The sequence below is a fragment of the Silurus aristotelis genome, assembly GCF_946808225.1.
Source record: "Silurus aristotelis genome assembly, chromosome: 10".
Taxonomy (NCBI): Eukaryota; Metazoa; Chordata; class Actinopteri; order Siluriformes; family Siluridae; genus Silurus; species Silurus aristotelis.
Window position 1 is genome coordinate 23064261 of NC_139583.1, and position 23660 is coordinate 23087920.

A 23660-nucleotide genomic window follows, 5' to 3' on the forward strand; every position below is an offset into this window, starting at 1 on the left:
CAAGTGAAATTTCAAAGTGGATATTTGTAGTTTATTATCTGACATTTTGTTGTTTATTTTAAGGGTTATTTTCATACCTGTCACACACACTGCTCATTTTGGCTGGTCACTGCTTTCTGAGCTGTGTTTCAGCATCATAACCACTGAACTACACCCACTGTCCAAATACACATCATAAACAAATATGTAGGTACAATAAAAAAAAAAAAATCAACAATAAGAAAGAAATACTTAATAATAAATACGATTATAATAAATATTTAATAGATTTCACACTATTGTATTGAAAACATAATTAAATTGTATTGTAAAAAAAAAAAAAAAAGATTTTCATGGTACTACATGGTTTACATGGCAATAAACTGTTACCTAAAAATTATTGGAAGATAAGATTTGAAAAATGGTATTTAATTCAGTATCAGGATAAAATTACACATTCACTACTTAAAAAAGGAAAATCTAAATAGAATTATCAGTACCCAAACAATGTGACAAGTTTCCCAAAGTAAGCCCTGCTAGTCCTTTCACACAATTCCTTGTCAGTATAACACAGTTCTGATAAGTCCATGGTGCTTTGGCTGTTTCTATAGATACCCCCTATATCTATTCACTGTAATGTAAATAGATGGATGGATTTCTCCATCTTTATGGTTACCACTCCATCTCTGAACCAATGTACTGCCCTGGGCTGCCACCGTTTGGTTGCTGTAGCCACTCTGTGTAATGCCATGCTGTCTGGTTGCCATAGTTACCTGGTTGGCGACGAGTTGTGGGTGGTGATGGAGTATCTGGCCGGAGGCTCTCTGACTGATGTAGTGACGGAGACATGCATGGATGAAGCACAGATTGCCGCCGTGTGCCGAGAGGTGAGCAACAAACGTTTTAAACCTCTCAGAATGGTGCAGGTGTGAAGTAGTAAACATGCTAGGACTATGTAGTGGTCAGAGATAAAAAGAGATGGCATGAATGAAGTGAATGTAGAATTTAGCTAATGGAAAAAGTAGATTTATTGCACTAGTGTAAAGTAGTAAACAGCCTGAAAAGACTTCTGGAAAGGGGTTTCCAAGTATTCCACTGTCGTCCATTTCTACTGTAGTCCAAGTCTACCCGTTTATCCCAAGTCCCCTGATGTCTGAGTCCACTGTAGTCAAAGTGTAGGCCCAGCAGTGATGAGCATGGAGGTGCTGACATGTGAACTCACAAATATCTTAACATCTAAACCACTGAACTACAACTTAAGACACTGTAGAGCAGGGGTGTCAAACTCAATTGCACAGGGGGCCAAAACTCAAAGCACACTTTAGGTCGCAGGCCGAACAGGAAAAACATTTTTAGAACAAACTAAAACTAAATGTTTTTTTTAACATAAATATGAATAAAAAAAGACAGAAATATTATTCCAGAATAAATAAACTTAAACTTTAAATAACTTTTAGCTCTCCATAAAAATATCCTGTCAAAATTATACAAGAAATATGAACATGCTGCAAAAACCCCCTGAAAAATCATAAAAAATTGTGCTTTTAAGTAAACGTTAAAATAACAACAAATCAAAACAATCAAATTTCTTTGCTTTTATGCAATGAAAAAAAAATAAACAAACTTTAAATAACTTTAAATATTTTGCTCTCCATAAAAATATCTCCTGTCAAACACCAGACGTCTCACAGCTTCATCATGCAGCTCTTCAGAAACTCTCCCTCTGTAAATAACCGGCTGATGTAACTCTGGTTTCTCCTCTGTTTTCACACCAGCTTCACCTTGTGATTTTGCTGTGAAGAAAAAACGTCTGATGAAATGTCAGATTCTTCTTTAACTCTTCTACTTTCTGTATCTTTTGCTCTGCATTCAGGTTTTTCAGCTTCTCCTGATGTTTTGTCTCATAGTCTGTCTTAGATTCAATTCCTTAATTACAGTCACATTTGCTCCACAAACAAGACACACGTGTTTACCGCCAGTGTCAGTAAACATCTACAGTACTCAGTTTTGAAAGGCTCTGTTTTCAGAATCAACTTTTCTCTTCGCCACTGTGAGGCGCTGTTTCACAATAACTTTACAATAGGGTTAAATACATCAACAGAAGCTCGACTTGATTAACGCTGGAATGTTCCCAGGTAGTCTAGCGTTCGGTAAGGCAGCTGAAGCGCTGCATTATGGGATCTGTATGTTGTGGACCATTAATAACAATAATAATAGATCTATATAAAATCATCTCGCGGGACAGATATAATTGTACATGGGGCCAGATGTGGCCCGCGGGCCTTGAGTTTGACACATATGCTATAGAGCTACCTTTTAAGCTCCTGAAAGGCCTTGTGTAATGTAGTAAAGAGAGAGTCCTCAGTTTTGTTTTGAGCTCAACATGAAAAACTTTTTTTGGTGGGGTAACATATATTAAGACCTATTAACATGAAGGGTTTGAAAGCATGATCTGAAGGAGACAAGAGATATACGGTAGGATAGTAACAGATTTCTCTGTTTTGCTCTTTTTTCAACGCTTGCCTGTTTTTTAATGCTCTTCTATGTGCGTGTGTCTGTGTCTGTGTTTACGTAGTGTCTTCAAGCCCTGGAATTCCTGCACTCCAACCAGGTGATCCACAGAGACATCAAGAGCGACAACATCCTGCTGGGAATGGACGGCTCTGTCAAACTCAGTCAGTACCTCTAAACATCTAGAACATGACTTAAGAGATAACATGGTTGTGTATTACTTCTAAAGGCTTTTTAGCCTCTAAACCAGGGGTCCCCAGACTACGGCTTGTCGGCCCACCCCCACATTTAGAAGGGCCCTGCCAGATGCCAGAGACATATTTTGAAAACTAAATTTTAAATCCTATCATATCCGTATATGATAATAAGGTTTGGCTTTCAAACAAAAATTTCTCTTCGTGATTATTATAGGTCAAGGCACCAATAGTTGATTGCTATCGGTAAAAATACATGCTAAATAGTTTTTCCGGCTTCCGTTCCGCTGACATTGCGAGAGCGGCCTCTAGAATCAAAACACTGACACCATGTGCTGTTTATTTTTGCACACCGGACAGCACGCTGCACGGAGAGCACTATATTATATTTATTATTTATAATTATATTTATTCCTGAATATATTCAGATTTATTTTCTTTAGCACATTATCATGATTCAGTACTTTTTTTTTTGTTTGTTTGTTTGTTTGTTTTTTTATGGTAATAAAATTCAGCACTAATTTACATAGCCTGTTAGGGTTTTGTTTGTTTGTTTGTTTTTTATCCAGTATACATTTTAAAAACTAATCGGTTATCAGCAAGTAGTATCGGTAATCGGTATTAGTAATAGCCTAATTATTTGTTGGATTCACCAACCAACCATATTCATAAGTAAATAAATTTGTCTGTATGGTGCATAACAAAATAATAAACAAATTTAGCATTATGAGGCATAATAAATGCATTTTTAACCATAATAAAATCTCCATAATAATAGTCACTCCGGCAGCCCATGTCATTTTCTGTTACAGGCCGGCCCCCCCTTCATGTTAAGGGAAGAAAAATTATGTGGCCCTGAAAGAAAAAAAATTCTGCTCTAAACATTCCAAAACTTCTCGTATACATTTTTCAGTTTGTTTATAAAAATCACACTGTTCTGATGCGAGCTTTCACCAGCAGAGGGCACAGTGCTCACGTATTATTGACAGCGACTGACACAGGAAATGAGTAGAGACTTCGAGCACTACAGAGTTTAACAGTTTTCCTATTTGATGCTTATACTTTCGCTGTTAACTTAAAAATCAGTATATCTTGGCAGTGTCTGTCTCTAACTTGTGTGTGTTTGTGTGTGTGTGTGTGTGTGTGTGTGTGTGTGTGTGTGTGTGTGTGGTCTGGCAGCTGACTTTGGCTTTTGCGCCCAGATCACCCCCGAACAGAGTAAGCGTAGCACCATGGTCGGCACCCCGTACTGGATGGCCCCGGAGGTCGTAACCCGCAAGGCTTATGGACCCAAAGTAGACATCTGGTCCCTGGGGATCATGGCTATAGAGATGATTGAAGGAGAGCCTCCATACCTCAATGAGAATCCTCTGAGGGTAAGGTGGATCACGAGTCAAGAGGAGGTTCATTTATAAAGAAAGCACACATGATTAGTTTAGTCATTTTCTATAACAGCTCTGACAAAGCTCTCATTCTAACCATAGCTTTCCTATGAGCTAAAATGTGAAAAGGAGTTTCCAGTGAAAGCACTTTGCAACCTGTTCTTTTAGGTTTTCCACCACAGGAAAGTAATTTAGCAGGTTGTGATTTCTCAGTAGCTTATTAACTTGGAGGAATAAAAAGAGGATGGAAAAGTAGATGGTGGTGGAATGAACTTTTGATCGTCTGCTCAGGAACGATATTGCTTCTCGGACGTTCCGTAACATTACACATGACTATAAACAGATACACAAGCAAAAAATAAATACAATAATTAAGAGGGGAGAAAAAGGTTATGATTTTCGATTGTAGGCAAATAATGAATTTCTGCTTTACTTCATATTCATACCATATTATTCTATTGACTAAAAAGATGACACCAAATATATATAAAACAATTCTGAGGTGATTAGTGAATAATGAGTTGTCAAAGGTTGACTTCCAAATCAACATTCCAAATGAATGATTACTATACCATTTCAAAGAAATAAATGCAAACACTTTTTTTTAACACAGCAAATAAACAAAATATTATCAGAAGACTAATTTCCCAGATGTTCTTGCAGGAGACACAATGTACCCTTCCTGTTCAAGGAATGTCTGAGAAACAGAGCACCTGAGAAACAAAGCAGAGGGTTTCAAGGCATTCTGATGACATTGAAATGTATCAGAATAAAATTGTACATGCCATGGTTACAGACCATGATGTATCATTGCATGGCAGTGTGCAGCCATTATGATTTATTTATAGCTGAGAAAAAACATTTCCATGCGCTTACTTTTATTCACCCCTTCAGGAATCGATGCAAATGAACACAGTCATGTTTTTTTTTTTTTGCGTAGGCGCTGTATCTCATTGCCACTAATGGAACTCCAGAGCTGCAGAACCCCGAGAAGCTGTCGTCTGTTTTCCGAGATTTCCTCAACCGCTGTTTAGAGATGGACGTGGAGAAAAGAGGTTCTGCCAAAGAGCTTCTACAGGTTGTACAGTGTACTCATTGTGTGTTGATTCACAGAGAGTATATACACCGATCAGGCATAACATTATGACCACCTGCCTAATATCGAGTTGGTCCCCCTTTTGCTGCCAAAACAGTCCCAATCCATCGAGCATTAACAGTTTTAACTTCTTCAGCAATTTGAGCCACAGAAGCTCGTCTGTTGGATGGCCCACACGGGCCAGCCTTCTCTCCTCAGGTGCCTCAATAAACCTTGGCCACCCATGACCCTGTTGCCGCTTCACCACTGTTCCTTCCTTGGACCACTTTTGATAGATACTGACTACTGCAGACCGGAAACAGCCCACAAGAGCTGCAGTTTTGGAGATGCTCTGACCCAGAGGTCTAGACATCACAATTAGTTTTTTTCTGCTTTTAACACATCAACCTTTAACAACAAAATGTTTACTTGCTTCCTAATAAATCCCTCCTACTAACAGGTACCATGGTGAAGAGATCATCAGTGTTATTCACTTTTCATAATTTTGTAATGTCATAATGTTATGCCTGGTCAGTAAATTTCATAGTTGTTCATAGGACATTATGTTGTATAAAAGCACACCGTGTGATATCTCTATTAGAGATCAGAGATGAATGATGCCTTGTTTTTTACCATCATGGCAGTCAAGTGGCTTCACGATACTGTATATATACTCTGAGATTATATTTATAGTTGAAATAGAGAAGGTGGTTTGTTATGTGCAACTAAAGGAAGTAGCTCAGTGTTTAAGATGTTGGACTTCTCATTGAAAGGGCTTGAGTTTAAATCCTAGCACCACCAAGCTAACCGATAACTGATTTGAGCAAGACCCTGTTAAAGATATTACATTAAGTTGGGCTTCACATTCTCTATATGTACAGTAAAACACGTAGAAATGTGATAAGTAATCAATTCTACAGCAAAAAATAATTATTCCCTAATATCCAGATGATGTATTTCAATATGTTCTAACTAAAAGAAAAACCATAAATAAAAACAAATTTGAAACCAACTAGCTTCACATGCACTAGATGTTCCAGAAACTTCCACCGACTCCCACACAAGGCTGATTTAGAATATACCGATCCGCTAGAAACGAGCTGAATGCATTCCCTCTAGAACACTCAGGAACTGAAAGTACAGTGCGTACACGCTGTAGCCATATGACTCACACTTTGCAGACATTGAGAAAAAGACTGAAATGAAAAGCTATTACTCAGCAGTACACCTTTTACAGTAAAACGCATGTAATTAATTCACAAAGTTAATAATGATGTCGAATAACTTAATTAAGTTGAAGGAACTGCGCAAAGGTTTGTGGACACCTGACTCTAAAATCTATTGTGCCTTTTAAACATCTCATTTCACATTTAGTTCCCGTTTGCTGGTATAATATCCTCCACTCTTCCCGGAAGATGTTCCACTAGGTAGTGATGTAGGTGGGATAAGGAGGCCTGGGGTGCAGTCAGCGTTTCAATTCATACCAAAGGTGTTCAATACTGTTAAGGGCAGAGCTTTAAATCAGGACACTCAAGATCTTCTACTCGCCAATATTCTGGGAATTTTCAAGAAACCATGGGAATTAAACACAGTTAATGGGAATTAACTGTGAATTTATAAAAGTGCAGGTTAGCCAATAAGAGAACTTGAAAGTAGTTAGGGAAAAAGCTTGTAAGATCATCTTTGGTTAAAACAACCAGATTTAATGCCATTTCTGTTGAATTACTACCCTGCACATACAATCACATGCACACAGCACACTTACTGCAGGGTTATTGAGGCCACACCCCCAACATGTACTGTGAATTCCTCCATAATATAACAGATTATTTCTTTAATCCTGCAAACAAAATAACATAAAAAAAAAAAATTCCATCTTCGCGATTGTTCACGTGTCACATAAATATTATATAAATGTATGTTTAAAACTTGCTTGTGCTGTGTAAAAACTCTTGTGCAACAAAATTATACTAACAATTAAATCAAAGTAAAAAATGTCATTTAAAATCTGTATTAGTTTGCATGCGTTTCAGCCTTTGATCAAACAAAATGTTTATATTTATGTTTGTATGTAATAGAGTTTATATACACTTACCCAAATTTCTAACGAATTTCAGATAAAATAAAGTTTTAGTCAAGTAAGTTTTCAACTTGGAATATTTCCAAAACTCCCCAGATGAAGTTCCTGTAGAAAATTTTGGGAAATTTACCAGGAAATGTATCTAAACCATATCTTCATAGAGCTCGCTTTGTGCACAGGCGCATTGTCATGTTGGAACTGGTTTGTGTCTCATCCTATAAAATTGTATACCTCCAACTTTGTGGTCACAGTTTGAAAAAGAACCAGTCAGATGCCCAAATACTTAATTGTCCATATTATAAAGCCTTAGATCTGATTTTACTAACAGGGAACAAAGCAGTCACATAGTTGCCTCTGAAGTGAACTATGTGTATGTTGTATCCTCTACTTTCATTGCACAAATCACTATATTGACAAACGTATGCGGACACCTGCTCATATATACAGTATGGAATGTGCTTTTGAGTATCGCATTCCACATTTAGTTTCAATTTGCTCTTATAATAACCTCCACTCTTCTGGGAAGATGTTTCACTATATTTTCGAATGTGTTTGTCCTTATTCAGACTCATGGGGGTTAGTAAACTCAAGTACTGATGTAGGTGAGGAGGCCTGGGGTGCAGTCAGTGTTCCAATTTATCTTAAAGGTGTTCATTAGTGTTGAGGTCAGAGGTCGATAGCAGATCTTTCACTCCAAACAATGCAAAGCATATCGAAATATCTAGAGTTTGCTTTGCGCACAGGGGCATTGTCATGCTGAAACAAGTTTTGGTCTCAAGTGAAGGAAAATTTTCATGCTATTGCATTCAAAGACACCCTGTACAATACCAGTTTCGGAAAGAACCACATATGGCTGGGAAAGTCAGGTGTCCCAATACTTTTGTCCATATAGTGCAGATCATAATACAAGAAGGGCTCTAAATGGTAGATGGTAGTAATGAATGTGAGGAGAAAGAATGTTTACTTTATGTGATGTATGACATGTGCCTTGGTTTCCTGTCCTCAGCATCAGTTCCTGAAAGTGGCCAAACCTCTCTCGAGCCTGACGCCTCTGATCCTGGCAGCCAAAGAGGCGACCAAGAACAACCGCTAGCTCGGCACGGAGGAGCACAGCGCCATCTGTCTGTCGTCTTTCTTTTTCTACCCTAAACCCTACAGCATCACTGTTTTCCCTACCTGTCTTTTTAGTGGGCAGGGTCCTGTAGAGTTTTTTTATGTCAGGGACATAAGGTTGGTGTGTGTGTGTGTGCGTGTGCGTGTGCGTGTGCATGTGTCTGCGCTGACACACAGCTCACTAGAACTCTAAATGAGGAATCCAGTGAATGTTACAGTGGAACGCCGCTGTATATTTAACCAACAGGATCAAACCGGCCAGACTTCATCATCGATTCTCGCTTTCTTTTCGTCCGTTTATTTCGCCCGTGTCCGTGTGTTTCGTGGTACTTTACGAATGGGATGAAGTGATATAAATGAGTCTTTTTTAAATAATTTTCTTTTTCTTTTCAAAGATTGTTTTGTAAATCCACGAGTGTGTGAACGACAGAAATAGATTCATGGACGTTGCAATACGGAACTCAACTGCGTCTCATCAACGAAAGGGAACGACGCTGGTACAGACCCCGAGGGGTGGCTGCTGCACGTGGGGAGGAAAATCTCGAGAAACTTTAAACGCGGATGCCGTGCATGACGAGCGCATCCTTTTTCTTTTTTTTGTGACTTCTTTTTCTCGTCTGTTATTCTGTCCCTCTGCTCTTTAAAAATCAGGATGTACATTTCTTATTGACGAAATTAAAAACACACTGTAGCAACATGTGTCATGAACACTGAGTTGATAGTGATGTTTTTTAATTTTTTTTTTCTTACATGAAACTTTTTTTATGTAGCTCTGATGTACCCTTTGGCCTTAAACTGTGACACAGAGGGAAGACGTGCTTACGAAGACGGTACAGCCCGCTGTCCCTGATCCTTTTTGCTTTACGTTGATGGATGGAACAACTTCTGTCTTGTGTGTTTTTCGAGCCATAAACTCTGTTTATAATGCGTTTTGATTAAAGATTCTTATTTGAAGCAGAAGAAATAAACTGTACAATCGATACTGGTATTTGTCAAAGTTTTGTTCGTGCTCCCACTCAGTCTTCAAAATGTTTGTGGCCTGATTTTGCATGCGAAAAATGTGTATGTTTGAATTTCGGGTCATGTGAACACATCCTGTTTTCCCCTTCACTTTTCTTTAATCTAATGATTTTACTCTTGTTGTACAATGGATAGACCTGGGAGAGCAGGGGACATCACGTGCTTCATTAAATCTATACTTTATTATCATGATGCATTACAGAAAGATTTTACGATGGTGCAAATTGGCTTCTTTTGAATACACAAGATCATCAGAAGTCCCATGATCACTTTAGTGGCTACGGTAAGAACACAACTTTTCTTTTTTCTGCATTGCACATGGTTAATTATTCTTTCTTTTTGGCTTTTTGTCAGATTACTAGTGTACATTAGGGTTGGAATCTTACAGGACATTAGAAGGAAATGTCTCTCTATTTATGTATATTGGTCGACTGTCATAAGACAAAAGGGTTTTGGACCTGATGGAGGACATAAAAAAATTCAAAAGATTTTACAGACTCATTCAAGAGTATACATTTAAAAACAGTCCCATATACACCAATCAGGCATTAAATTACTGCCCAATATTGTGTCGGTCACCTTCCGCTGCCAAAACAGTTCTGACCCGTCGAGCATTAACAATATTAACTTCTTAAGCAATTTGAGCTACAGAAGCTCGTCTGTTGGATCGGACCACACGGACCAGCCTTCGCTCCTCACGTGTATCAATGAGCCTTGGCCGCCCATGACCCTGTCACCGGTTCACCACTGTTTCTTCCTTGGACCACTTTTGATAGATACTGTCCACTGCAGACCAGGAACAACCGACAAGAGCTGCAGTTTTGGAGAAGCTCTGACTCAGTCGTCTAGACGTCACAATTTGGCCCTTGTTAAACTCGTTGTAATTCTTACGCTTGCCCATTTTTCCTGCTTCTAACATCAAATTTGAGGACAAAATGTTCACTTGCTGCCTAATAAATCCCTCCCACTAACAGATGCAATGATGAAGAGATAATCAGTGTTATTCACTTCACCAGTAATAATGCATATTGTTTTGCCTGATCGATGTAAATATCATTACAAACTGCTAGAACTGTAAATTAAAAATAGATAAATATCTGTAGATATTTGATTGGTGGACTCCCTCCACCTCGAATTCAACTATATCAGAACACTGACCAATAGCCAATCTGTATCATATGTAAGCCTGAGAAAATGGACTGTGAGTGTAAATATAATTTTTTTAAATAATTGAATATTTCATGGACAGATTAATTTATGCTTTTTGAGGATCACATTCTGCTTTAATGACCTCCTCTAGGAAGATGTTCCACTAGATTCTGGAGTGTGCTTGTAGAGATTTGTGCTCGTTCAGCCACAGGGGTTTTAGCAAAGTTGGGTACTAATAGAGGATGCGGAGGCCTGGGTATCGGTCAGCATTCCAATTCCAAGATGTTCAATCGAGTTGAGGTCTGAGCTCTAAAGCAGGCTGCTTAAAATGTTCCTCTCGAACGCATGTAAAGCATATCTTCATGGAGCTTGCTTTGTGCATAGTTTGCTGGAACAGTTTTGGGTCTCCTGGGGCAAGTGAAGGAAAACGTTCATGCTACTGCAGCCTATACAGTTGTGTGTCTTACAGGTGTTACCCAATACTTGTGTCCATATACTGTATGTAGGTGTCTAAAACCATTGGATTCATTACTAACTTAGTCCAAATATTAATGAAATATAAGGAAATATCTGAACATTTAGATGTCCTGTCGTTGTACTGAAGTGAAATAGCATTTTATTTTTTGCTGAATGAATCTGATTATCGGCTCCCTCCCACTGCTAATCAGACCTGGTTTTCGAGTTCTTCTGAAGGATTTACAAGGGTTTGAACGTGGCCAGAGAGTACCAAATCGCTATAAATTCGCTTTGTAGGAGCCACCTGTCCATAACATTAAGCAGCAGATTGCCTACTTCATCATGTGTGGCGGATTTAAAGTTATGCTGTGTCCGAGCTGCCAGGTTTTTTTTGCTCGATGCACTTTTCTTAATGGGGTCCATCTACCCGTGCTCTTGAGTTTGCTGGTGTGTCAGTTAAATGGTAACCAATCTATTCTGCACCTGCATTGCAGCGAGCTATTCGTTATATTACTAGTGCAGATAGAAGGTCATTTCTGTAAATCATTTGCAATGTCCTTAATGACCGCTTTTCTCATATAGACATGCTTCTTTTTTTTTTTTTGGCTTCTTTTTTTTTTTTTTTTTTTTTTTTTTTTTTGTTGCCAGAAATCCTTGGGTAATTTCATGAACATAAAATTTCATGATTTTATTTTCATTTTTCAAAAATTGGAAAAAACAACAACAAAAAACGAAAACTTTTAATTTATTATAATATAATCGTCAAGGATGTCTGTTGTGTATTTAGCAGTGGTGGACAGTTACGAAGTAAACGTAATTCTTTACTGTACTTAAATAGCTTTTTTGCGTTTCTGTTCTTTACTGAAGTATTTTCATTAAGGGAGACTTTCACTTGACTACATTTCAAAGTCATATTTTTTACTTTCTTCTCAATTACATTTTATGAAATATCGTTCCTTTTTTATTTATGAGTGGATAAAAACGTAACTGGTCGAAGAATCCAGGGAAGAAACTCCTGATTCGAACTTGCCACAACACCCGTGGCCTTATTTGCACATTTTATTGTGAAGTAATTGAAAATAAGGTTATGGGGTCATTATCATTTTAATAGATATCAATCAGTGTTTGACTCATATAATATTATTTTATTAATAGATTGGTGTTTTGAGAGTAACAGATGTTTGTCAATTTGTCTTTTTCACATTACCTGAGTTGATAAGTAAGAATCTTAGGAGCATAATAGCCATAATAAATCAGAGTACTTTGGATACTTAAGTACATTAAAAGGCGAATACCTTTGTACTTTTACACAAGTGAAAATTTAAAGGGAGCACTTTTCGTGGTGTAACATTTTACCCACTGTATCTCTACTTGAACTCATGTAAATGGTTTGTGTACTTTGTCCACCAAACTAGCTAAAGGTGAAAGCTGGCATTACATTGTACATGGCTATTGGAAAAAAAAAATCGTAAAAAAATTCTTTAATCAGGCATCGAGAACATAAATTGTCATTGCGACCAAAGATGGTTGAAATCTCTGTTCTGGCAGTTTGATTTAATCTTGACATCCTTTTAAAATCTATCTTGTCCAATCTGTAGAAAGGGCTGGTGTGGGGGCAGGGTTTCATTCCAACCAAGAATAAGCCATGTATAGATGTTCTATTGAAGACCAATATAAGTTTAATTGCTTTTCCTGGAGAAAACTAAATGAAATTTAAGAAAGAGTTACAAATATCCTAGATGTAATCGGGAAATTAAACATGTTCATTATCACTGTGTTTAATCTGATATGGTGAACAATTATTGTGGTTATAGCATTCTATATTAATTTTTTGTATGACAAGTAATGATGTTAAAAGTCCTGAAAAGTGTGAGTCAAGGAAAAAGTAGTCTCACCCGAACTCTTTCCCGTAAATACCTTCCTGGGTTAAAAAAAAAAAAAAAAAAAAAAACCATTCCAGCCTAATTTTGCTATCTATAAAGCATTTAAAGGACTTAACAACAAATTATTGGTCAAAATGTAAACAAATTCATGACTGAGATGTCTTGTGCCACAATTTGCTTGTTTACTGTTTCTTTTTGAACTGTTAAAAACAGGGAAATGTACTTTTATACGTTTCTTGTACATAAAATTAGTTATGCAGATGACTGGCCCTTTTTTCACCCAGAGTGTTAAAATCGTTATCTTTGACATCTTGTGCAAGGAACAGTCACACATTTAATGTAAAGCTTATCATCTGTCTTTTAAGCTTTGGACTTTCTGGTGTTCAAGATGGCCACTGCGATATACTACCACTTGTTCATTTTACTAATGTGCTCATTTTACAGATGGGTTTATACCATCCCTTTAATTCACTGCTGATGTTCCATCAGAAGCTTTTTATTTTTAACACCCCGTCTACACCATGTTAAACATAAGCACTATCTTGCACGTTTGTGTCATCGCATACTGTGGCACTGCAGTGATGAGCCCTATTGCTCCTCCTCCTCCTCCTTCTCATCTCTCTTTCTCTTGTTCTTTGCCTGATTAATTTCTGAGGCACTAGAAATCCTGCTGAGTTGGTGTTAAGGGTTTGCAAGTGTGCTGTAGGGAACCTAAAGTCACAAACTGACAAGGACAAATGATAGCTGCAAAACAGGGGGGAGAAAAGGAAGCATGGCAGGATGGGAAAAGAGCCGCTCTGCATGTGTCAGTGCTAAAGGAAGTACAGCAGGTTGACAGGATATAAATATAGAGTGAGGGTGCAGTGGGGCAATGAAAGACTGCAGGACATGAAATTCATGAAAATTAGAAAGTGTTGGATGATATGGAGCGATTCGGTTCCAGAATGATTCGTGGCTTGTTTCCACAGTGACACATGCATATTAGAGAGTTAGTGAAATTGTATTTAGCACATATTTAAAGCACATTTTAACAAAAAAAATTGAATGTAGTCTCCAAATGTTTTTAGTTCAGCCAAGTTCAGAAAGATATATTGGAGGACTTTCTTGCTTAGTTATATTGTACTGATAAATATTTAACTTTAATATTTCCCCTCAAACCTAAAGAAGTATGTCGAGCTATATTTCATTTGATTAATAAAGAAATGTAATTGTAAGTGATTATTATGCTATATTTCAGTATGTTGAGCTATATTTTATTTGAATAATGTAATGTAAATGAACTAGTTTTGTAACTTAGCTAGCTTTTAATAAACTAGCTCGTTCACTTGTACAATTGTTTGCTAAATTAGCTAGCAACATTTGGTAAATTAGCTTGTTTATTTAGCTAGCTACTTCGGTTTTTGTCATCATGTGCTAATATGCCTGTATAAACTAACTAACCAGCAAGTCGAATTAAATTTTTTGTCAAATTAGCAGAATAATTTTTCTTACGGCTTGTTTAGCGAGCTAGCTGTTTATGCGGGATCAGAGCTCAGCTCTTTTTCACTATTTCAAAAATGTTTACTTCTCAATTCTTGTGTATCTGTAAATGTAAATGCTTAAGGACTTTTACTAAGGTTGATTTATCCAATACTTTACACTACCTATACTTTTAGAAAAAGTTTATTTCAGTTTCCAGCACTAGCCGAAATGTACAGTGTATAATGTCTGAAATGTGTTGCCTCAGGTTTAGCGTCATTATGCAAATTAAGTGTATAAAGCATTTTGTTAATTTGTTTAGTGGCACTGTGATACATTGATACATGTGAACACTCTTCATCAGCACATTAGTCTCATAGAAGACTGAAGGAATTTGATCAATGAGATGTTGACCTTAAAAATAGCATTACATAGACAACTTTTATAAGTGATTTAGGTTGAGGTGTATTTTTGGACAGCGCTAGACTGCTAGCTTGCTTTTCCAGGGCAGAACTACATTTGAAGTAAGAGTGAAGATTTTCAGGCCATGTGGTTTCCTTAAATGTAAATCCTTCATTTGGTGTTTGCAGTTTTTCTTTGTCCAAAAGCCTTTGCTTTCAGTATACGGATCAATGACGACAGCATTGATGTCAGTGTTGCCCAGGGTTACCTTTAGGTGTCATTTGATTTCTTGCTTGACTTCACAAAGCAACGAGTTCTGAGAGGCAGCTGGGCTGACGCCACCGATCATTGATGTGCTATTTCTTATTGTGCGGTTGAGTATGAGGTTTATGTAAGATTCTGCAGCACATACACACTCAGTAGAGAAAAGCAAGAGCAGTCAGATCCTCACACTCAGTACCGTACACAGTACGGTATATTGTGAAATGCAGCCAAGAACACACATATTTATTAGTTATCAATGGGCACAACAACTTACCTAATAAACATACATACATACACACATACAGTCTTCTCTAATACAATGGCCTTGAAAAATCTTGTTAAAAAATGAACATGATTGCAGATAATACACTTCTAAGACTTTCCTGTTCCACCTTTTGCTCATTTTCTTTTGCCACAGTGGAGTTTTTGGGGGGGAAATATAGGAACAGAGAAATTCACTTCTGTAGTTTTATTAGACACAAAGGTAGTGTTATAAAAATATTTCAAATGATTGACGCAAAAGTCAACAAATCCCATAAACTTTTCGAAGCTCATGAACAATATTGAATGGAATATCATTGACTTTTCTTTCTATAAAACCTTGTTTTTAAAAAACAAACAAGGCTTTTTACATTTTGTGAATTTGAAGGTAAAAGCTATCCCTTTCTAAATTAGTTTAGCAATTTGTATAATTCTTGCTCATTTTCGGTCCAGTGATTTGTTGTTAAGACTGCAGGTTCAATCTTTTTTTTTTTTACTTGTTTATACTGCTTAGTAACAGATGTCACAAAGTAGCTTAACAGAAATCTGGATTTAGATTTAAATCCCTAAATGCAAGAGATGACAGGTGTCTAGGAAAAAGTCTTCACAGGAACCTGGAAAGAAAATATCCTCTTCTGGGTGACACCAGATAGTAAAACTATAATTGAAATCAGTACATGGTATTACATTTGATTAAATAAAGTACATTATGAGCACAGCATAGTTTTAATTTATACAGCAGCAGTTATTAGACTTCAGGTTGTTAGGTTTACAGTATACAGTACAGGTACTGAAACAAAGATTTGGAAATGCCTTTTTAAGACGCCAATGTAAAAACATCAACATTTATGGGGCCTATGTTTTTTCTCATGGTTTCATTCTAATCGTCTTAGAGCAGAATTTTTTCACATCAATGCTGCCACAGGTTTAGTTATTCATAGTTGAGGAGTTATTGGTAGTAGTTATTCGGGCTTCTTTGTGATAAATGCTTGTTTCGATCGCAGTATCAAATAAAATGGGATGTAAAAGTGGTTGAGTTTTTCAATATTACTATAATTAATTAACCTTTCTTTCAAGACTACATTTACTTTGTATTTTGAGATTTTGCAACATGCAATTCATTAATTTATTTAATCTACTCTTTCTATACTTTTTCTAACCTGAAATCTGGATGGTTTTACACCTAAGGAGGCAGGTGTGTGACACATCTATATGTAAGTATCAGGAAATGAAAAATGTCTGTTCTAATCTAACCTCTTTTGTTTCTAAGGGAACTGTAGTACTTTTAGTTTTTAGTTTAGTTTCAGTTTTTAGGTTTTTATTTTTTTATTTTTTACAAATTTAAAGCTTATTCTATTATTTAAAAAAAATGCTTACAATTATCTAATAACTGACTGTAATCCTATAATATTTGTTAACTTTGTCATTATTTGCAGTGCATTAATATACTAAAATTTAGAACATAACAGTTTTATTCCCATGTGTCAAATTTTGGAAGCCGTTGTATTTGTCTGCAATAGTTTTGCTGCTTTGAAGCGTTAGATCTGATTAGGAAGGACAAAGCAGATTACAGGAGAAAGAGAGAGAGAGAGAGAGGTCGTTAAAGGTTAGGGATGGAATGTGCTGCCAAATAACAAACTGTTCTCATGTCTATCTGTGATGCAAATTGTGCCGGGGTTATTTGCACGCCATCAAAGCACGTGCTGTTCCGTGTAAATTCACTCATCAAACCATAGCAGAATGCTTTAGGGTGCAACAATTCCATTCAAATATTCTGTGTAATATATATATTTATAGTATATATAGTGTACTGAACTTGAGTTTTATTTCTGACACGATTCTAAAGGTATTTAGCTTGATCCATTATACATACTTCAGCAATAGCTTTTCATTTTTTTTACACTTCAGCTTTTTATTTGTTGAAAGGGTCTACTACAGCAGCTCTGTTTAGTGCCATGCATAAGGAAAATTGGAGGTTTATGTTAATGCACTTGTTTAAATATTTTACAGTTTCTTTTATATTGTATGGTATAGTAACTTTACATAGTAAATTTAAAACTTGACAATATGACTTTAGTCCTGGTGTTTTGTAAGTCTCTTGGCTTTCTGACAATGGGGAGTCTTCAGGGGAAATGGTCCTTTATCTTTTTTGGTATAGTAGTAACCTTTGTTTGACCCAGGCATGCAACAGAAGACACAATCAAGTTAAAAATAGAGTACTTCAGTTAAACAAAAAGAATAAATATTAAAATATAAAAAAATATTTTAAAATAGTAGTTTCTTAAATAGAAGTTATAGAACAACTGTATATAACTGTTATAATGTACACTAAATTGACAAGCGTTTGTGGAGACCTGACCAGAAGATTAGTATGTGCTTTTTGAACAACCAATTCCACATTTAGTCTTCATTTGCACTTGTAATAACCTCCGCTCTTCTGGGAAGATGCTTCAATAGATTTTAAAGTATGCTTGTGGAGATTTGTGTTTATTCAGCCACAGAGGTGGGAAGTAACAAAGTACAAATACTTTGTTACTGTACTTAAGTAAATTTTTCTGGTATCAATACTATTTCTTTTTCACCAAACTTTTTACTTTTACTCATTAAATTTTACACAAATATCTGTACTGTCTACTTCTTACATTTTTAAAACAGGTTTGTTATTTTTTGTTTATTATTTTATTTGTTTATTATTTGTATATCTATTAATTTGGTGAAATAATAGTCAATATTATATATAGCTTCGGGGGGTTGACCAGCCTCTCCTCACTATGTCTAGCTTTTCTGGAAAATGTATTTTTAATATGTCCGAGACCAAATCAATTTCTCTTCCTCCGTAGGCATAAAAAAAAAGTTTAACTCGGATGTATTCATGTGTGCAGTGCGCTACACACTTGTTTTGCCAGTCGAACTTGGCTGTAACCGTTTCCCTCTGACCAACCAATCAGAGGACGTAAAAATGCTGACACAATTCTTGGCCAGCTAGCTGCCCTGTGAGGTAAATATGAAATCTGATTGTTTAAAAAAACAGAGCTTTTTCTTTAGGAGACTATGAAAAAAGCCAGCAGAACAGACCTTGAATGCCCTGGGCAGATGAGATTAACATGGCAGCACATAGGCTGAAATCTGATTGGAAAAAATGTAACATCCACATACACGTACTGGAAGCAGTGCAGCCAAGAGAAACGCTACAAAATGAAGAGAATAAACTGTTGGGAATAAATAAATACAATTTCATGAAACTTATTATTATTCTTCCGGCTTCTCCCATTAGGGGTCGCCACAGCGGATCATCCGTCTCCATACCCCCCTGTCCTCTACATCTGCCTCTGTCACACCAACTACCTGCATGTCTTCCTTCACCACATCCATGAACCTCCTCCTTGGCCTTCCGCTTTTCCTCCCTCCTGGTGGCTTCATCCTCAACATTCTCCTACCGATATAACCCATGTCCCTCCTTTGCACATGTCCAAACCATCTCAATCTCGCCTCCCTCACCTTGTCTTCAAAACGTCCTACATGCGCTGTTCCTCTAATAAACTTATTTCTAATCCTGTCCATTGTCATCACTCCCAACAAAAATCTCAACATCTTCAGCTCTGCTACCTCCAGCTCCGCCTCCTGTCTTTTACTCAATGTCACTGTCTCTAATCCATACAACATCGCAGGTCTCACCACAGTCCTATAAACTTTCCCTTTCACTCTTGCAGACACCCTTCTATCACAAATCACTCCTGCTATTACTCTACTCCACCCACTCCACCCTGCCTGCACTCTTTTCTTCACTTCTTTAAGACACTCCCCTTTACTCTGCACTGTTGACCCCAGGTACCTGAACTCCTCCACCTCTTCTTCCTGCAACCACACCCCTCCACTGCCCTCCCACTCATTCACTTACATGTACCCTGTCTTACTCCTACTGACTTTCATTTCCCTTCTCTTCAGCGTGTACCTCCACCTCTCCAGGCTCTTCTCAACCTGCTCCCTACTCTCCCCACAAATCACAATATAATCCGCAAACATCATAGTCCACAGAGACTCCAGTCTGACCGTCAACCTGTCTGTCACCACTGCAAACAGGAAAGGGCTCAGAGCCGATCCTTGATGCAGCTTAACCTTCACCTTGAACCAGTCTGTTGTTCCTACTGCACACTACTCACAAAATGGTTTACATTATGTGAGATCTTTTATTACTTCAATTGTGATGTAGCAACCAACCTACATGGGAATAGAAGTGTTTCAGGAAACTGTGTTATGGTCTAATGAGAGACGATTTTTGTTACATAACATAATATCCACAGAAAAGAATGGTGGTGGCAGCAACCAGCTAAAAGGTTGCTTCTCTTTAACTCAATCTATTTTGGCACATAACCAGCAGGACTGTTAAACAGCTGAGGATGAAGAAGAATTTAACCTTCTAGCACAAATCCCAGGCACCAAAGTATACCTTTAGAAGTTGATCATCAACAGCTTTGGAATGGCCCAGTTAGATTCCAGATCCGAACCATAAATCTTAAAAATGACTCACAGAGGGCGATGCACAGGAGGTCCCTTAATTATCTAAACAATCTGAAACATTTGCAAAGAGGAGATTAAAAAAAAAAATTGACAAATCATGATCTGTTAAGATGGTAGAGGATCTTATTAGTTACATATTAGTTAAATGTGGAAAAAGATCTGACACAATTCATCTTGGTTTAATTTTTATGTATCAAAAAAATACATTTACCTTTATTATCTATTGTGCACAGGAAATTATGTTGGTGATTCCATATTGAATGTTTCACTAGAATTCCAGCAAATTTGAACTAAAAAAAATGTGTTTAAAACTCCAATTTAATGGCTGATTTAAGTTCTTCTGATTTAACTGTCTTTGCAAATAACACAATTAATTAAATTACAGTAAGCTAGGAAAACATTTAGCGATTCGCTAGCACATCACTGACTGTTTTATCTATCTAATCTTATCCAGAGCATAGTAATGGTATTTGAAGTGATTGCAAGTTGAAGATGAAGTCCCATTACAATTAAAAAAGTATTATTGAAATATTGTTCATTATAAAATTTTGTTTAAGATCAGCTACAAGGGCGAATGTTTATTTGCAAAGGTTAAAGCAATCACTTTCAACTGAATCCATTTAATTAAGGGCAAAGGTGAACAGGTGCATTGCACAAGATTACAGCTCTGTGTGATCATCTCTCGGGGAAAACACTGGGTGAAAAAAAATTACACTGATAAGATGTTACTCAGGAGAAATTATGGTGTTCATAGAGTTGGATAATGAGTATATGGAAACTCAAGAGCAGATTCCTTCTTCTGCCATAATATTGATGCTTTACAGAATATACTGAATCTAATGTTATTCAGTGGTTTATTGTAGTATATGGCTGGGCCAAAGGATTGTAGACATCTGACCAATGAATCAAATGTGCTTGATGAACACACTTTTCCTGTTCTAATAACCTCCACTCTGCAGGAAATACTAGCTATTAGATTTTGGAGCATGACTGTGGAAAGTTGTGGCTATCTAGCCCTGAAGAGCATGAGGTAAGGTACTGATTTTAGAGAGAATAAAATTGTTATTAATCTTTTTTTAAGACATATAAAGTGGAATGACATGCATAACACCAGGTGTGTTAAAGAGTTCATCACCTTATACACCATCATGTAATGTAATATGTCAGTTAAGTAAAAACCCTAAATATTTTCTCATACTTATGAAGACTCTTCCTGCTGCTGTAAATAAAGTACATGGTGTTACAATCCAAAAAGTAAATCAGTAAAAAATTTGCTTCATCTGCTTTTCTTAACATCTTGGGGAACCTGCCACAGTCGTTAACCGACGTTGGCTGTCACATAAATTTTTATTCCTGAAATCCTTATGTGGACTATTATGTAGTACAGAATGCTGCTGTCTATACTGACATAATTTTTTGGAGAATTAAAGTTTGGAAATATCATTTTTTTAGCTAATCATGCTGATGTCTGACATCTAAAGCCAAATTAGGAATGATGGGGGTGAAAACTTTTGCACATTTCTGTATGAGTTCAGTTTAATTCTAACTAAAGCTATAAAGTTCCATGTTTCTGTCTGAGAAAAAATATGATGCAGTGGATGGACTAGTTAAATTGCTGCTGCTGCTGCTCTGTGTGTGTGTGTGTGTGTGTGTATGTGTGTGTGTGTGTGTGTGTGTGTGTGTGTGTGTGTTCCCTATAATCCTGTATACCCTACCCTGTGCTCTTATGCAAATAAATAAAGGTAAAATGACAGAAAACTAAAAACTTTATAGTTAGTATACTTTTTATACTTTATATTTTATTTATCTATTTTATTTAATTTTATTTGTATTTTTTTTATCTTCTATTTACATGTTGGACAGTCGTAAAAAGCATTTCACTATAATAAAATTTTCTGATTTAATTTAAAAGCCCTGCGCGACTCCTTACAAGAGGAAATGCTGTGATGTGCAGACACCTCTGTGACGTTCTTTCAGAACACCCCCCCACACCCCTATACCCTCTCTCTCTTTCTATCACACACACACTACTGCGCAAAACACGCTACCAGAGCCAGCAATGCAAACACCTCCAAGCCTCTGAAGGAAGTAGATTCTCATTTAGACGGTGAGTCTTTCTCAAATGCCAAGTTATTTCTATTTACTCACTATTTAATGGAAGAAGGGATCATGTGTTCTTTATTACACTGCATAAACAAAATGTGTGTATGCTTGTGAATGTCTCCTAACATGAGGAGTCCGTGTAAGGGGGTGTTGGAGGAAATGTGACAAGAAGGATGTTTTAAATCAGAGAGATAGCGAGAGAGAAAGAGAGAGAGAGAGAGAGAGAGAGTGAGAGAGAGAGAAAGAGAGAGAGAGAGAGAGAGAGAGAGAGAGAGAGAGAGAGAGAGAGAGAGCTGCTTTCACCTAATTCACTGTTTAGGGTTGCAGCAGAGATAGAAACAGCTGCACCAATCTGGAGGAGAAAAGTACTGAAGCAATGCACAAAATAATGTGAACAGATGGAGTATTCAACTCACATGCACATATACACATGCAATCTTCTTTCTTTTTCTGCTCTTATAGCTGAAATTACATGCTCATCATTTTTTTTATCAAAACCCTGTTTAATCAGAATAATGTGTAACATCGGACTCAATGCACCAGTATCTATCCTACATCCTACATAATGTACACTGAATGCACTGCAATGATAATCTCTTGTTGTCATGCCTTTATTGCATTTGATTGCTTAAACAACCCATGCTGCTGCACTGTGTGCGCATGTGTGTGTGTTTATATTGTCGTGGGGACACAATGTCTCTATAAGAAATTGGAATATCTGACAGTTCTGACCTTGTGGAGACATTTATGTGTGTGTGTGTGTGTGTGTGTGTGTGTGTGTGTATATATATATATATATATTGAGAATCGACGCTGGTTTGTATTGTATACTGGTAAATCTCTGCTGTTAGTTGGTGCACTTATGCCTTTTGTTGTTAAATGTTATGCGATGAACGGGAGGCGAAAGCCGAAGTGAAAGCAAACCAGTTTATTGCAACTCAGGGCAAAGCCAAACACAAACACTCGCCTTGAAAGTGAATATTGCGGTGGTGCGTTTTGGGAGCGCGGTCCACTAACACCCAAACTGAAAAGAGGCAGTCTGTGTATATAATCCACGCGCTGAACAGCACACGGGAGAACGTGGGATGAGCAGCAAAAGCATAGAATTAACAACGGCAGGATCGGGGGGGAATCCAGCCGGTGAGAGAGTGCGGAGTCCGAGTGGGAAGACACGTACCGGGATACGCTTGAGCGATAACAACGACCGCCGTGAACCAACATATACCAACAATAACGGCCGGTGAGAGTGTGGAAGTGAGGGGTTTAAATAGGAGCTGGTGATGAGTGCTAAATGTGCGCGATTGAAGCCGGGAGCTTCAGAGAAAGGACAGCCGCTGAAGGGGACGTGGCAGGTGGATACCTGACAGTTAATAAACATGTATGTAAATTTTTATAGCATGACCAATCAAACAAATCGCGGCAACGCTGTTGTGTAAAAAAAAACTCCAAAAACACGTGCATGTACATTCTTATTTAATAACGCACATCATGTACATAAAGAAATTTCAAGCACGTTAATATACTGCCGCCATATTGGTTTTCGTTTATCTCGATCATCGGTTATCTCGACGCTTTTTGGCGTCCCCTAGATCCTCGACATAATTATTTAAGTAAGCCAAATGTTATATGTTTGTGTTTGAGAGAGAAAGAACTTTGAAGTAGCTTTAAAACAGAATCTGTGGAAAAACTGTTCATAAAGGTAATACACACAGCTGTACATTCAGACACATGCAGATATATGACATTTCTCATGTATTTTCCCAATGCAGTTTCTGCATTTGTAAATCCGGCTCTTTCGTTGCAGCTTGCACA

The 23660-nt window shown here is 37.2% G+C and overlaps 2 protein-coding genes across 4 annotated transcripts in view; both read left to right on the forward strand.

The window, feature by feature from the left end:
• Positions 1-9316, forward strand: part of pak1 (p21 protein (Cdc42/Rac)-activated kinase 1) — a 66047-nt gene extending 56731 nt beyond the window's left edge. For both annotated transcript variants that reach the window (XM_083553020.1, XM_083553021.1), the window contains exons 11-15: positions 749-866; positions 2555-2654; positions 3864-4060; positions 5007-5144; positions 8228-9316. In XM_083553020.1, the coding sequence (XP_083409146.1) occupies positions 749-866; positions 2555-2654; positions 3864-4060; positions 5007-5144; positions 8228-8314 (640 nt within the window). In that variant the 3' untranslated portion in view covers positions 8315-9316. The remainder of the gene's footprint in view (positions 1-748; positions 867-2554; positions 2655-3863; positions 4061-5006; positions 5145-8227) is intronic.
• Positions 9317-21716: 12400 nt separating this feature from the next.
• The window catches only part of gdpd4a (glycerophosphodiester phosphodiesterase domain containing 4a), a 36985-nt gene continuing 35041 nt past the window's right edge, over positions 21717-23660 (forward strand). For both annotated transcript variants that reach the window (XM_083553004.1, XM_083553006.1), the window contains exon 1: positions 21717-21852. The gene's annotated coding sequence lies outside the window, so the exon portion shown is untranslated. The remainder of the gene's footprint in view (positions 21853-23660) is intronic.